At 40.0% G+C, this 16,187-nt stretch overlaps 1 protein-coding gene across 3 annotated transcripts; it reads right to left on the bottom strand.

The window, feature by feature from the left end:
* Positions 1-584: 584 nt before the first annotated feature.
* On the bottom strand, positions 585-16,135 carry DDX24 (DEAD-box helicase 24). Of its 3 annotated transcripts, none has more exons than XM_085580669.1 (9): positions 15,973-16,135; positions 14,591-15,324; positions 11,231-11,608; positions 9,447-9,600; positions 8,565-9,080; positions 6,413-6,488; positions 5,651-5,839; positions 3,173-3,302; positions 585-1,722 (listed from the first exon to the last, which is right to left on the bottom strand). In XM_085580669.1, the coding sequence occupies exons 2-9, from the start codon at positions 15,315-15,317 to the stop codon at positions 1,679-1,681; spliced, it is 2,214 nt and encodes a 737-aa protein (XP_085436795.1). In that variant the 5' UTR covers positions 15,318-15,324; positions 15,973-16,135; the 3' UTR covers positions 585-1,678. The 3 variants fall into 3 exon arrangements, with proteins under 3 accessions (XP_085436795.1, XP_085436794.1, XP_077640103.2); XM_085580668.1 differs by having other exon boundaries at positions 585-1,726; XM_077783977.2 differs by having other exon boundaries at positions 3,169-3,302.
* Between the last annotated feature and the right edge of the window lie 52 nt (positions 16,136-16,187).

The raw sequence follows: 16,187 nt of genomic DNA on the forward strand, positions 1-16,187 counted from the left end.
TTCCTTACAAGGAACTCTCATAAAATTGTTTTTATTTTTCAAATGTCACATTAACTCCAAAGATGCATCTCCTCACATGAGAGGAAACAGAACCTTCCCATCTCTGTTCCTCAAAACTTTCCCCTCTGCTCCCAAGGGCATGAAACAAACAGTGCATTGCAAGGAAAATCTCATCTATCATTGACAAGCTCTGTATGCTTATACATTGTCAGAACTCTTCTTCAGTAATGCATGAAAACAAAAGAAAAGCCCTCCAGAGACAGAGGGCTTCACTTACTTACACAGATGAAAGAATAAACTAGCAAGTGGTTAGAGGGGGCACTCGACCCCACAGACAGATGTTCCTGAGTAGCTGAGTAACCTGGTGCATCTTGTCATGGCAGTGACACTGGTTCAATCCACAGTTTGAGACACACAAACTAAGCCTCATCCAGAGCCAGCAGGTGAAGGTTACCTGTCCTCCCACCAATAGATTCCACTGTCTTATGTTTTGGATGCTTTTCTCCTTTTCTTGCCTGCTAAGTGTAAACAGCATCAGCTATGAGGGATTTAGAAATTTCAAGTAACTGAAAACAGACACAGGCTTTGAAGTTTATGTCAGATATAATTTAACAAAAAATCAAAATATATTTTTAAAAAGTTTAAAAAATATTTGCCCAGATTAGATTAGAATTATTTAAAAGCACAATTATAATGGAGCAATGTTCAAAAGTGACATTTCAAAGCATCATCTATTACAGTGAAGATCATGGTTCTAACATGTTTTCAAATACAGGCTTAACTTCAAATATTAATCAAGAAAACATTGAGGAGCAACACTTACTCCTTAGAAATCTAAGCATCTCCCAAGGTCAGTCCTGGCCCATTGCCACCCTTTTTTCTGCACATTCAAATGTATTAACACAGGACTAAGAGAATTAAACCTGGTGGAGAACAGAACTGAGAAATATTATCAGAGGAGAAAGAAAACTGGGACATTTCCAAAAACAGAACTGTAGACTTACTGGCATCATTATCTGTATATTCTGCCTTTCACATTGAGCTAGAGGCAGTAAAAGCCAAACCTCCCACTATCACCAGCTCAGACTGTACTTGCACTGTATATAGCTGACCTTCCCCTGTCCTTCAAAGACATTAAAATTCAAATCAAGTTTTATCATTAGAGTATGCCCACAGTGAATTCCACCCAGTAACTCTTACCCATCTCACAAAGTGGAGTAATTATCAGAACTATGTGAAAACGAATAAACTTCTATTAATTGAGATTTATGAAAAAAGTAACATTAAAAAAAACAAGATCCAAGACAAGATTCAACAGTAACTAGTCAGATGTTAATTGAGCCCTTTAAATCAGCATTTTGTTTTGTGCCCTGCACAACCAATACACAGGCAACATCCTTACACAATCTGTCTTTTAGCTGGGTTCCGCCCTAAGCACTGACAGCCTTGATGAGGATAGTCCTTGCTTCTCTCGCACTGAATGACCTTGCTGTTTTCTAATTTTATTTTATTGATTTCTTCTTCTTGGCTTGCTTTTTGGACATGGCACCTAGAGCTGAAATGCCTTCTGATGTCTGAGGCAAGAGTAGTTTTCCAGACTGTGTTGGGTACTTGGTTTTCATAAGGACTTTAAACAGTGGCTGGGACAACATATGTTTCAGTTGTTTTTTCATCCCCTTCAGCATCTTTTGCTTCTGGCTTTCTTCTTGCTCACTAGCTTTTCTTCCTTGGGACAGAAATCAAAGATACAGGATGTTACAACAAGAAATAAGCTTGCATTGCAGGTGTTTGTAAGACCTGATAGTAGATGCTGATCCCAGCTTTCTCTAAGAAGGTCACTCAACTCCCAGTCATCTGTGACATTTTCAGATCACCCAGGCTGTTCACAAGGTAATGAGATCAAGAGGAATCCTGACTACTGAGTAACCATAGTTAACCCTGAACTGAGGAGAAAAATTAAATCAAGCTTGCTGTAAGGTAAAATTGAAAGCACATTACTGAATCTTTTGTAACTGTGTAAGAGGCACTTATGGTATGAATGACTGGGAGTTTAATTGGTCTCCTATAAGCCACACAAGAATTAGAGACTGAGTAGACTTTAAAGCATAAACCTGTCAAGTTTCTGGGTGGCAATTAAAAAGTATTTCACTTGAGAGTCTCAACTTACTTGGACTGGATGTGTTATTTGGAAACTCATTCCAAAGCACAGCACACTCAGATTATGTCAAAACAAGACAGCAGAGTGCTAATTATCTGAAAGCACTCCCGAACAATTCAGACAGAGATGGTTAGTGTTTGCTTGCAAAGTGGTTGAGAAGCAGCTAGTCCAGACATGAATAAAGAAAGACATTAATCTAAACATGTTTCAAAATTAAGGCATTGGCATATTTAGCAGCTAACAGGTTAGAGCCAGACTAATCTGAAGTGACCTCTGCAGCAACTCTATTCAGCCTGCCTTCAAGGAACTGTCAGGAAATCATACCTTCAGTTCCCAAAATATGAACACACAAGGGGGCATTTTACAGTGCATCTCAGCTTTGCAAAACTCCATGGCATTGAAGTAATAACAAACTTGGAGTTGTACAGCCCTACACATTCTCTTAGCTACAGCCTACAAAATATTTAATTTTAAAAATGTAAGAAATTATTTACTTCTAACAAAGCACCAAAAACCTCATCAACTTTAATATATGCATCGGCCATTTAGCCCACACAGCTCAACCTACTAAGGCTCACATAATATTTGGTGTTCCCTAGCACTTCCTGGTTGTTCCCACACAGAACTGTCAGGCTCCTGTCCTGATGCCTGACTACAGGAGAGTGGGAGAGAGAAGCAGAAGTGTGGAAACAGCTTTCTCTGTGACAAGAGGGGACAAGACTCAAATCAGGACATACTGGGCTGCTTAGATTACTCTGGAATGCTTGCCAGAAACTCAACAGTTCTGGTCCTACAACATGTAGACTTGCCTGCAACTTGCCAGTATTGTCAAACCTCACTCCTCAGCTCCAGCTGCATGATCATTCTAACACCACACCTCAACAACACTGCTTTCCTTCCCCCCCACCTCTGCTCTGCAGCTTTTGAAGCTTTTCTTCCACTGTGGGGCTTCTTCTGGACACCAGGGCTATGGGCCCTACTGAGCATACCCAGGAAGAAACATCTTCTACTTGCCCATCAACATGTCATCATCAAGATCCATCTCAAGAGCCTCTGCAGCTTGCTGGAGCCAGGAGTTGTGTTGCTTTGCCCGACTGTTGAAAAATTCTGCCTTCTCAATCTGCCTTGCCAAATTCATCCGTTCCTGCAATGGAAGTACACTGACACATTATGATCAGCCTTAAATGTGGGGTACTTTAGCAGAGTGTTTGAGAGCATGCACTGCAATGCAGCTGGGGTACAGAGACACTTTTGTTCCCTACTCACGTCCCACCTAATAAACACATCATCATTCACTAGTGTTTTCCTTCCTTACATCCACGACAGAATTCTAAAATACCTCACTACATACCTGAATGTTAACTCAACATTCTATGAATGAATCATTATAAACACTTGAGAGACATCAAGAACAAACCATGATTCAGATACCAATTACTTCCAAGTTACATACTTATATAGTACAGCTTGAGCTCAGAGTTATTAGTCGCAGCAGTAAGGAACAGCCACTACTTTCATTCCACTCTGAAGAAAGTAAACTCCTGCAGGCCATATGGAAGGAACAGATCATATTTTCAGGAATGCACCTGGATTTTGTTTAGGCACAGGACAGAATGTCCTGTCCTTCTTCCCAGCTACACACAGGTGGAACAAAGATGTCCAGCAAACTTGACCTGATCTGCAGGCTTCCAGCTGGCCCAAACAAATAACTAATTCACTGTGGAAAGAAAATCTGCACTTGCAGTAATTATGAACCAACCAGAAACAAGTTCTGCTATTTGGAATGTGCCTGAAGTTGCATAAAACAAAATCATGAAGGAATTGGAATAGCCAGGTGTAGTCAGGTGCTGCACAGTAACAGCAGCAGCCAGGACTACCAACATAATTACTACAGAGAGAGAGAGAAGTAGTAACACTTGCAGTGGACTACTAAGTCAATCACTTGTTCGATCATTACAAGAAATTTAAAGTAAGCTTTTCCATCTCTGTAAAATTTAAGTCCTCTTTGAAACTCTCCTGATTCAACAATTCTATTCCTCAGACTTTTCTGAACTTGAATGAAGGCATGCAAAAGGAGGGAAGAAGTGTGCCAGCAGGACAGACGTAAAGCACCAGCAGCACTATTAGGCCCAACTACAATGACTTTGTAATTAAACCCAGGACAAAGTGTAAATAAGATAGCACTGTTGCAAGGGTTTATGAGGCTGGAGTCCTGCAACTACAATTACAAAGATCTCTTCTGGGAAGAGGAGGAGTATTACAGATAGGAGAGATCATTCTGAGATGGTGACAGGAAAAAGAAAGCGTAGAAATAATATTTATTTGCCCATGAATTGATAGAGCATAAGAGCCAACAACTACTCATCAAGAAACACAGAATGAACCTGTGAAGCAACACTCTTCAAAATAACAGATTTCTCTCAGTAACTAGAAACATTTAGTAGGTAGAAGGGGTTAGTGAGGGAGATGGGGTGGAAATCAGATTCTCTTCATTACTACCAAGAGAAGAAGAAAATCAATCCATCAAAGTATTTATTTGATTTTCTCTCCTCTTTCAGAAAGCTGAATTTTCTGAAAGAAATACCCTATTTGCAGCAATATTTGCTGGCTTTTGAAACTTCTGTCATTATTCCCAAAGTGAAGATACTGCTGTTGCCACTGGGGTAGACCCTGGGCTCAGTCCAATCCAAGTAGGTAAGCCTAAATCAAAATACCACGAGGAAGATACCTGCTGCATTATCTGACTGCTTGCACTCTTCCCTGTTCTCAGTGACTGTGCAACAGTCAGAAATTTCTACCCCAGCTGGATTTCTTTAAAATCTAGTACTTAAATATGTCCCATTTGTGTATTACTGACCATCCAAACTGCTAAGAGAATGCTGACATGAAATAGTCTCCTATTAAAGAAGTAGAAAATCTGCAGTGACTAGATGCTTTCTAAAGCAGTTTTGTAAATTCTAACCATTGCCTATCTTGTGAGTTAGAGAATGACTGAATCCTCTTTGAAATGGGCAATAACCTAGGAAAGAGAAACACACTCAGTTTGACAGGGTTCAGTGGCAGTTGTGGCCTCACAGTACAAGAACTTTTACAAAATCAGACAACTCACAACTTCAGATGGGAAGAGGCGGGTGAAGAGCACTGAATATCCCTGAACCTGATACTGTTCTCTAGTCTGTTCCTAACATAAGAAGCTTTAAACAATGTACATAGCAGAGCCATCCCAGCTACACACCTACAAAACATAGCCACTTCCCTATACTGTTTCTGGAAAAACATAAGTGATGCTTATATTTGAACGAATTTCTTGAGCCAGTTATTGACAAGAAATAATAGATATTGCTTAAAAAAATATAAAGTGCAATTAACCTAATTTTATAATCCTCAAGAGTAAATTTCATCTGAAACCTGGAATGAACATGACAGGCAATATCATACCAGTAATATAAATAAGCAAGCAACTACTTGGGCTGCAAAAAGTTATTTTTTTACCTTAATAGAAGTCATGCACTTGGCATCAACTGGGAAAAATGGCAGCTCTTCACTCTTCTCCAATGTTTTATAGATTTTCCGAAAATTGATCAGGTCCTCGGGGCCGATCAGCAGCAGGCTGAGGCCTTCATTGGCGGCTCGGGCCGTTCGGCCACTTCTGTGCACGTACAGCTCCGAGGTGCGAGGGACCTGCAAAACCAGAGCCATGCCAGGCCAGGCCAGCTGCCAGCAGCCTGCCGTGCCTTGCACAAGAGGCTGCCAAAGAATTTTGGGTTTTACACACAGTACATCGCACATAACACAGATGAAAATAACGTAAAAGATGATGTCAGGACACACTTTGTGTTCTCTGATCCAGAATTTTTCCTTGCGTAATTTTTTGTGAGTCTCTCCTAACTTCTGACCCTCTGTCATTTCACTTGCAAAGCAGGAAAACATTTTATGTGTCCTCAGAGAAGAGTTATAAGGCTGAGTAATTTCCTTTGGATATAAAAGGTAAGCAAAAAGCAAGGAGGATCATATCTATTATGCCATTTCTGACATGTAATCACACATTCATAAAGTGCTACCCATTGCAGTCAGTCACTGCAGAAATGAGATCTTTACAAAGCACTAAGGACAGTTAAATGATTTAATCTCTATACTTGGGACTATACTGTATATGGGACCAAGAATTACAGCTTTACGGTGTTCAGGATTTGGGTCAGCAAAAACTCATATAAAATCAAAACAGGAAAAAGAAAAACATTAAAAATGCTTAACCTGGTAGTGGATGACATGCTGGACATTAGGAATATCAAGACCACGAGCTGCAACATCTGTTGTCAGGAGGACACAGCTGAGAAAGTGACAGAATTTAGTGAACATAAAATTGAAGAGCAAATAATTTGCCAAGGAACATAAAATACAGCAACCTAGAATTCCACCACAGAAGTTTAAGAAACAGGTTTATACTGTATAATCTGTAGGACATATGTATTCTGTTTGCCCCTACAGAAACAATACCCACCATACCTCAAGGGCGGTCTTGAAACAATAATTCTTAGAGTAAAATTTAAAACGCAAGTGTTGCCTTCAGCAGGTCTATTCTGTTTTCAATAAATAAATGCACTACCTTGCTGGATCCTATTTTCCTATATTTTTCAGTTCACAAGAATGCTAGAAAAATTTGCTATTCAATCAGGAAGGGGGAGTATGTGCCCCTGCTTTACACTTTTCAGTGCACTGTCCAGGTTTTAAAGAATTTCTGTAGCTTACTTTGTCCACACCTTTAACAACACAGTTGATCCTCTGGCAGTACAGACATGTTATTAGAAGTTTCACCAGTTAAGAAAAATCGCATAATTAACATTATCTATTTAAGTAACAGTTTTTGGGGTGAAGTATCTTCTACCAATGTGCACTCAAATACACTTTCAGTATAGTAAAACCTAGAAATAAAGGGGGAGTTCTGTTCTAACAATTACTATTTCTCCTTATCCCTAGACAAGATAAACAAAAATGTTCTTTTATACAAGCAGTCTCTACAGAGACAAATGTCTCCCCAGGATATGGAACAGTTTGTTTTAAAAACATCTCCCAGCAACTGAAATTAGTAAATTTTAGGTAATGGAAATTTGTTAAGATTTTATGGCATCTGACTGCATATTCTACTGCTGAAAGGTTCAAAGCAGAAATAACAACAGAAAATTCTACAGCTTGTAATCTGCAGAATGCCATGGGAGATGGTCTCATAGATTTCTTTCCTGCCTTGAAAATCTGCAGTCTCTGAAACACTTCACCTGACCTATGCAAATGCTATCAATACATTTGCCAAGAGATGCTGCAGCTCCATCACAGCAATTCAACCTCTCTTCTCCATGCCTGGATCTATTAACAAGGTACAAACTCCCAGACAGCATGCAGCAGTTCACAGCAGGACTAAACTGTGAAGCTTCTGGACTATGGAAGTAATGACACTAAAACTCTCCTCCCAAAGGCCATGCCAAAGACAACCCAAAACAACGTTTCCTACAATGGCAGAACAGGTCTGCTTGGGTAAGCCCTGACTGCTCAGTACTGCTGAAAGGCACAACTGTCCTTTCTTCTGCACTGCTCAAAGATACTTCAACTCTTGGGATACTAATTGATATAATTAAACCTGCAAATGAGTAATAAGTGGTTAGTTTTCTGATGGTTTAGGGAGATTCAATAACTTACAGAGGCTCAAACGAGCTGCAGAGCCAAGACTTGGGCAGAGCTGTGCAGGACAGCTCTAAAAAATGTCTGAAAACCAGGTGAGTGACAGCTCCTTCAGCAGCAACAAGCTCCTGGACCACAGGCTATTTCAGTTTCTGGTGGACCTCAGGAGGTCTCTAGTAACATCTCCTCCTCAAAGCAGGGTGAGCTGCAAGACTGGATCAGGTTGCTCAGGGCTTTTATCCAACTGAGCCTCAAAAAGCCTCCAAGACAAGCAGCCTGTTCCCATGCTCAACTGTCCTCACAGACAAAAAACTTTCTCATATCTAGCCTGAATCTCATTTCAACTTGCACCCATTACCTCTCATCCTCTCATCAAGCAGCACTGGCTTCTTCTTCTGGATAACCTTCTTTTATGGTGTTAGAGGGCTGCCATTAGCTCCCTAAAAAATACTTTTCCCAGGTAATAAAAACACCCAGTCCCTTCAGCCTCTTCTCCTGCAGAGCCAGTGCTTCTTGAGTATCTTGATGCCTTCCACCGAACTTGCTCCAGTTCATCACCTTAACTGTGAAATCTTATCCTTAATCATTAATATCTTGGGCTCATGAACAGGGGACTCTCACCCTCAGTGAACTTCCCCAACCTGCTCCTATTCTAACAGAGCTGTTTCCCCTCACCATCACCCTTTATACAATTTCTTTTTTTTCTCTACTAGGAAGTTGAAAATCAACTCACCTCTCTCGCTCAGCAAACCTTTCCAGGTTTTTCAGCCTTTGCTTTTGGTGCATGTTGGCATGCAAAGGAAGAGGATCACAATTTAAGATTGTGAGGAGAGAACTGAGGCGTTTTACACAGTCTATGCTGTTTGCAAAGACCATGGTTCTTCCTGGATACTGGAGAAGAAAGTAATAGAGATAATAATCCTTCTCATTTGTGTTACAGTGGATTCTGGTTTCTGTCAGTGTCTCAACAGTAGCCTCTTTCCTTGTTAAGTCTATTACTTTGGGTTTGCCCCTTATTCCTACTTTTTCCATTAACAATTCTAGTTTGGTCTTCTTGTCCATCTTTTTAGCATTCTTTTTTTGTAAAACTCTTGTGGGAGTCTGATGGACTAAAGTCAAAGTGGCAGAAAAAACAAAAGTCTGTCGTCGAGGATTATACTGTGAATCATTTAAGATTTCCAGCAACTGAGACAGCTCTAAGAAGTGACCTTTCTCAACCATTCGGTCTGCTTCATCAATCACAAGGCACCTGTCAAACAGAAAACACACAGTAAAAATACACTTGTGCAGCTAAATACAAACCTGATACATTTAAGAACAACTTTTCCTGCCAAACACATAAAGGATGTTATGCATATAAAACCATAAGTAACACCAGGTATGCTGGGGCAGCAACAGTAGCCTTCTGCATTTCCTTTTGAAAAATCAGGTTTTTACTACTGTTTTTAGCTGCCATTTCCCTCCATCAAAATAACCAATCTGTATTTCAATAAAACACTGACACAGAAATAGGTGATCTTCTGTAGTCTGAATTATTTAATCTGTTAGTAAACCTAATCAGTATGCAGGGCTGCCCAGTTCAGTATCCAGCAGTTATCTGAAAAGGCACCTTTACCTGAGCTGACGAAGATTTGAAAGATGTGGGTGTCTCTCTTTAACTAACTCCCACAGACGGCCTGGGGTTGCAATTACAATTTCTGGCTTTCGATTCAGTACACGTTCTTGCTTCTGTGCAGCCATGCCTCCTACTAGGATTGCAGTCTTAATACCTAGAACATAGAGATAACAGATTTTATTTCACTAATTAACCAGTGAATGTTTATATATATATATATATCTACTTCATGTGCTTCAAACAGTCTACACTGCAACTTTCAACAAGCATTTTGGCCAGGAACTTCAGGGGTTTTATGTAACACTGAGAATACAGAAATGCACTCAATTTTACAGAAAAATCCTCATTATAGTTAGATGCCAAGAATTAGTGCACAGGTCTTAAACAGCATGAAGAATCACATTCATAGGTGTTAGTTTTGTTTCCACGTATTTTAGTGTCTCGTGTTTTGTCAATTATATTTGCATGAACAAACATATTCCTGTTAAGAATAACCAGAAGATCCTTTCAAGAATTAAGACTAAGAAATGCTTGTCTTGCTAAAAAGCTGCTTATTTACTATGGAATAATCCTTCCAAGTATGCTTCTACCTGATTATGGATTCTTGCACAGTAGCACAGACCATGCTAACTTTAAGTAGTTTGCAGAGGTACTAAAAGGAGTTTATCTTTGGAAGCAGACTCCACACATGGCTTATTTCACCCTATTTCTTCCAAGAATACACTGGCCCATGCTAAACTCAATGCTACTGTGCAAGACCCTTCCAATATCCAAGCTTCCACTGATCTCTCTTCTGGATTACTTGTGAAACACTAAAGCACTTTTTTTTTCCCAAAGTGAGCTTGAGGCAATAAAAAGTCCACATCAAAATATCGCCTCTCCTGCTGCAGCAACTATATTATCACTTGGGCAGCAGATTTTTATACATAAATAGCACTGCTCCTATCAGAACTGTTTGACATAAATTATTTCAGCCTAGCAGTTAAAATAAGCCTTGTAATCAGATGCAGACTGATAAGCACAGCAGGACATATAGACACCAAAGGAAGATGGGCTTAAAAGTAGTGTGTTGCACTACATATCCTCTTTAATAAATAAACAATTACTGGTACTGAAGAAGTGGAGAGAATTGGGGCAAATTCTGTCTTCAACAGTTTCATGTCCTCACTCACTCACTTAACAGATGTACTGACTTCTGGTTTGGAAGGAAAGGAAGAGGGGAGAATTGCTTTTCTCAGGCATGTTACTCAGTAACATTTCTGTGGCTTGACTCCTGCTGGAGTTAAGTCAGACCTCTACCCTAAATATTTATGGCCATAACATTCTTTTTATTAGATAGAACAAAGTTATACATATACAGTATATACAAAGATTGACATACTTGTTAAAAATGAAATTATTATATACATAATCAAAATTTTATATATAATGAAATTATTAATTATATATAGCCTACATTATCCAAAACTAGAACAAGTTTAGCTGTCGCCAGGTATCTAGCACTGATTCTGTGTTGTGAGAGCAGGTATCAATGCTTATTTGAAGGAAGACACATTTTAAAACAAAACAGCTCACATAAACTGCTTACTTTCATGTGCATCTCACTGAAGAATCTCCATGCATTTCTCACACATCAGTGGCTAAAAACTCTAACCCCTCAAAAGCCATACAAATTTTATGATTTTGTGGAAGCAAGTGTGGCACACGTTCTGGCTCAACACCAATGCCAATATCAAAAAACAGTCTAATCTGGCTGTGGAACATGGCCTGTGGGATTTACATACCTGTAAACTTCGCAACTGCATCTATGTGGTGCTTTACTTGTACAGCCAATTCTCTTGTAGGAGTAAGGACCAGTCCTAAAAGAGGTCTTTTTTTATTGGAGTCACCAGTATGTGTCTCATCATTACAATCAAATTCAACATTTTCCAGCACCTTCACACAGCCTGTTGTGAAAGATGCATCATCTTCATCTCCACTATCTTCAGCCTGCTGATGGGTTAGTTTTTCTGCTTCATCCTCATCTTCCCATCTTGGTTCATCATGATGCTGATGGGACTCTTTAGAAACACTGTCATTTCTGGTTGTTGAGTTATTTGATTTTTGCCACTGCAGCACAGAGTGAATCATCGGAATTGCAAATGCAAGTGTTTTGCCACTTCCTAAAAAAAAAAAACCAAACAAGAATAATAACACAGACTGACAAGTCATTTATTTGAAAAGATGAGAAAAGAAACAACCAATCACACGCTGTTCTTAAAACACACAATTGTAACAGTTGCAGACTCATGATCTTTAGAAGACCAGAAACTTGCAGCAGTAGCATCTTTTCTCCTGCTCCCTTTTATACATCTCCATTTCCCTGTTCCTGGGGAACAGGTATTTTTCCAATCTCTAGCAAGTCAGGCATATTTATTTTTTCTAAAAGCGTTTTTAAAAAGCTGCAGTTGCAGTCAAGATATTTTTAAAGAACTGTATGCCCATAAGGAAAATACCATGCCCTAACTGAAAGTTCTAATGAACATTCTCCAAATAAAGGAATAGCAAATGAGGCCAAGGACAAACTGGAATGTACTTGAAGGATTAGCTTTCATCTTCAATTTATAGTCCTGTATTTACAACTTTCCAAGATACTGTATTTTGAAATATTCCGCTGTCTAATTTCCTGATCTAGCTCTGGGTCATATTTTTACCATCAGAATATATACATCTAATTTAAAAGAGAGAATCCACTTTGGAAAGACAAGGCTTGTCAAAAGGGTTCACTGTACTAGCTGCAAGTTACATCCCTGCCACATATTCCCTTCTGAGCTACCTGTCCAGTAATAAAGACATTAGGAAAAGCATGGTAGCACATCCACTCCAGCTAAGCTTTTCAGATGTAGCAGTTCACTAATCATAAAAGCAGCATCCAGAGTACAAGACACTATTACACCATGTCTGTAACAGGCCACTGCTGGAAAGCAGTCCTCTGCAAACCTCATCTCAGTTCCTTCCATATCAAAAAGCTGTAAAGGTTTGCCTAGCAACACAGATTTTTGCCTGTTTAAGGGAAGAACCTTAGTATGAGTTAGTACAGACTAGTGTCAACATCCTGGCCACCGCTGCTGCAAAGTCTTGTATCTACTTATCCACCTTTCTGCATGGCTGGGAGGTATTTTATGACTTCTACCTGCACTTGAAGCAGAAAATGTTTATAACCTGCATTTAGAACACTTATACAATAAAGTTCTGGAAATACAGAATATCTCTTTTTAAGGTGAAGACCACCACTGATTTTGAATTAAACATAATGCAGTTTGCTGGTGCAAATGTCAGTACTGCACCCAGACAGATTATGGTTGTGCTAATCAGGATTATTCCACAGGCACTAGATTCACCCACAAATTAAACAAATTATCACCTCACAGGGCATGTTATCTTTATAACACACAAACCACATAGCACAGACAGGCGTGCAAAACCAGGAGGAAGGAATATCTTGGTACTACAGTTCAAGCCAATTTGTGCTCTTTTAAACAGTTTCATATTGTCTAATTTCACACAGATTTAACTCCTTAACCAGAAACTTTACTAGTTCTACACAGAAATGAACAGCAAAGGTTAGACCCACTGCAAAAACAAGCCTTGACATTCCCTTTGTCTGATCTGCACATAGATCTACTGCCTTATCAAAATCCTCCCAGTCTTCCCAATGTTGCTACTAGAAAATATTATTTGTTTTTTAACTTTGCATATTCCTCCCTCAGGCCCAATGCTAATAGGTGCTGCAGGATGCAGAAAAAAGAACTAGAGAGTTTCAACCTCTCCCAACTGCAGCACTTCCTGAAGGCAGCTGTCCACATCTCCTAAGTTTCTACAGAAATACAATGATCCCATGGACTCTCTGGAGAGAATCTGGATTTCACTCATGAAAGATAAATGAGCAAAACACATTCCTACTACCTCAGGGTTATACAAAATTATAAAGCAACAACACAGCCTGCCAACAACCCTGCTTTCCATTCTGCAGCTAGAGAGGAATTTGCTTACCAGTGCTGCCAAAATGGCAGTTTTTTGCAGTACAAAAACATCATTTAAATTTTCAGTTCCATTTTTAAAAACACTCCCTGCGGGGGCTTTCTAATCTTACTAAAGCTAATAGTATCAACACAGCTTCTAATTAAAATAAAAATGCAAATGACTGCATATCTTAGTTACCTTCTTGCTGTAGAGCAGTAAATGACTTTACATAGAAGCACTGAGATAAAGCAACTGGAACAGATTAAAACAGTGTAAGGGAAGCTTTTTAACCAAGGTAGCTTCTAATTGTGCTTCCTATTTCTAGGTGTTTTGGGGAAAAAAATGTTGCTAAAGACAAAAGTTCAACGCTATGAACCACCAACAAAGTTTGAGGGAACATAATTTTCAGAGACTTCATAGCATTAAGTAAACAAGTAGCTATAATAAATTTCATGAAGGCTAGGAATACTTGAAGCATAAGCTGAGCACAAGATGGACATGACTCTACCCCTCAAATCATTAATGTAAGAACTCACTTTAAGCACAAGCAGGGAGAAGGGCTGGTGACAACATAAAGGTAAAGCCTGGGGGCAGAGCACAGGGTGGGCCCGTTTTGCTCTGAGTAGGACCTGGGTCATATTCACACTTAACATTGTGCCCAGTGCTTATTACTGCTCCACACCAGCATGAATTATCTCCACGGGAACCTGGGAGCACGTGCTTGGCTGCTGCAGAAACGACCCTGTTTGCTTCATTAATTCTGCCTTTTGCAGAATATCACCTTACCATTCCCAAAACAGGAAACAGTCTGAGAAACAGGAAAAGAGACTTCTGCCAAAAGCATAGAAACTCGTTGAGACTGCAAAGCTTTGCATGCTTTGTAAAGATGGGAGTCCCCATGTTTACAAACATGTAAGTTTAACCATGTAAGTTTATGAACCTCTAAATCCCAATGTTTACAAACATGTAAGTTTCAAAGATTGAAAACTCTAATACACTGTAAATGCAAAAGACAAAAGCTCTTCTCTTACAATACTGAAAAACTGCTTCTTCTGCATATAAAAACTTGCAACCATAGGCTACGTTTTAAGAAAAGAAACTGGATGCTCCCAGCATACACCATCAGCTAAACAGACTTGTACCTGTTTCTGCAGCACCAAGAACATCCATATTATCCCGAATGGCAGAAGGCAAGGCTAAGGCTTGAATGGGAGTTGGAGCACTAAACCCCAGGTAGCTCAAGGCCTGCAACACTGGCTCTGGTACAAACAGGTCTTTCCATGCAGACACATCAGTTTTTTGATCAGTTGAGGCAGACAAAACTTCTGTTGTCCAGTTTTTGACTTTTTTAGAAGTAGCTACTGATGGAAGGGCTTCCTGTGCTTGAAAAGCCTTGTTTTTAGGTACCTTCTTTTTCTTCTTCTTTGTAGTGTCTCTTCTGCTTGACATGCTCTCAGTCACTGGTCCATGGTCTTCACAATTAGCTTCTTCAATTATTTCATTACACCTTGCCTCTTTAGCAACCAGCACATCCATTTCTGCTGCATTATGAGTATTGTCTTTATCTGTTTGGCTTCTCAAATCTTTGTTTTTCTTTTTCCTTTTTGGAGGGACAACAGGTTCTTCCACCTCCTCATTGCCTTCTTCAGAAGCAGTCTCAGCCTTTCTCTTCTCTTTTACTTTCCCCACTTTGGAAGAACTTACTAACTTATAGTCTGTGAGTTCCTCCAAGCACACTATATCTCGAAACTCCTCCTCAGCAAATAGATTGGGGTCAATCTGCACGGTTTTCCATTCTCCTACTACTTCAATGCCTTTTCGCTTCAATTTAAAGGAAGACCTAAATCTTCCTCCTTTTCTGGCCTTCATTTTTTATCTAAAAAAAGAAGCCGAGGGAGGAAAAAAAAAAAGAGTCTTCAAATACAAGGACTGTAGACCACCTTGATATTCAAGCAAACGGGAACCCAGGGAATAATTATTTCTTCTTAAAATATATTTCTCAAGATATAATATAGTATTCTTATTTCTTCTTTAATTATATCAGTATCATTACTTATATATTACTTCGAGCTAGCATATATATAGCTAAAGTATAACAAACTATAATATAGCTAAATAACTAAATATAACTGTAACAACTATTAATATATAATACTGTAACAGCTATAATATATACTATAACAACTGTAACAACTAAACAACTATAATACAATAATATAACTAACTAAACAACTATAATACAATAATATAACTAACTAAACATAACTATAACTATAATAATATAACTATAATATAACTAAATATAACTATAACATAACTAAATACAACAGGCAGGCCAGGCCTCCTGCGTCCCTCCTGGAACACCTCCGGAGATACAAGCAGAGCCGCTGGATAAATCCCCGCAGCAGGCCGCGCAGCGCTCCCGCCCCGGGAACCACCGGAGCCGCGGCGGGCCCAGCACGGCCTCCGCCGCCACACGCGGGAGCTCCGGGCACTTGCTCCTTGCGGCCCGCGCGGCGCTTACCGCGCTCAGGAGCCCCGGGGCGGAGAGGGGCCGAGAGGAGCCGAGAGAGGAGCCGAGAGAGGTGCGGAGAGGGGAGCGGAGCGGGATCCCCGGCCCTGCTGCCGCTACCGCCGCCACCCTCCGCGTGCGCGCCTGGGCGCCGCCATTGCTGCGTGACGTCACTGGCGAGCGACGTCACTGGCGAGCGACGTCACGGGCGCGCGGCATCAGGCGCG

Source organism: Lonchura striata, chromosome 5 (genome assembly GCF_050655825.1).
Source record: "Lonchura striata isolate lonStrDom1 chromosome 5, ASM5065582v1, whole genome shotgun sequence".
NCBI lineage: Eukaryota > Metazoa > Chordata > Aves > Passeriformes > Estrildidae > Lonchura > Lonchura striata.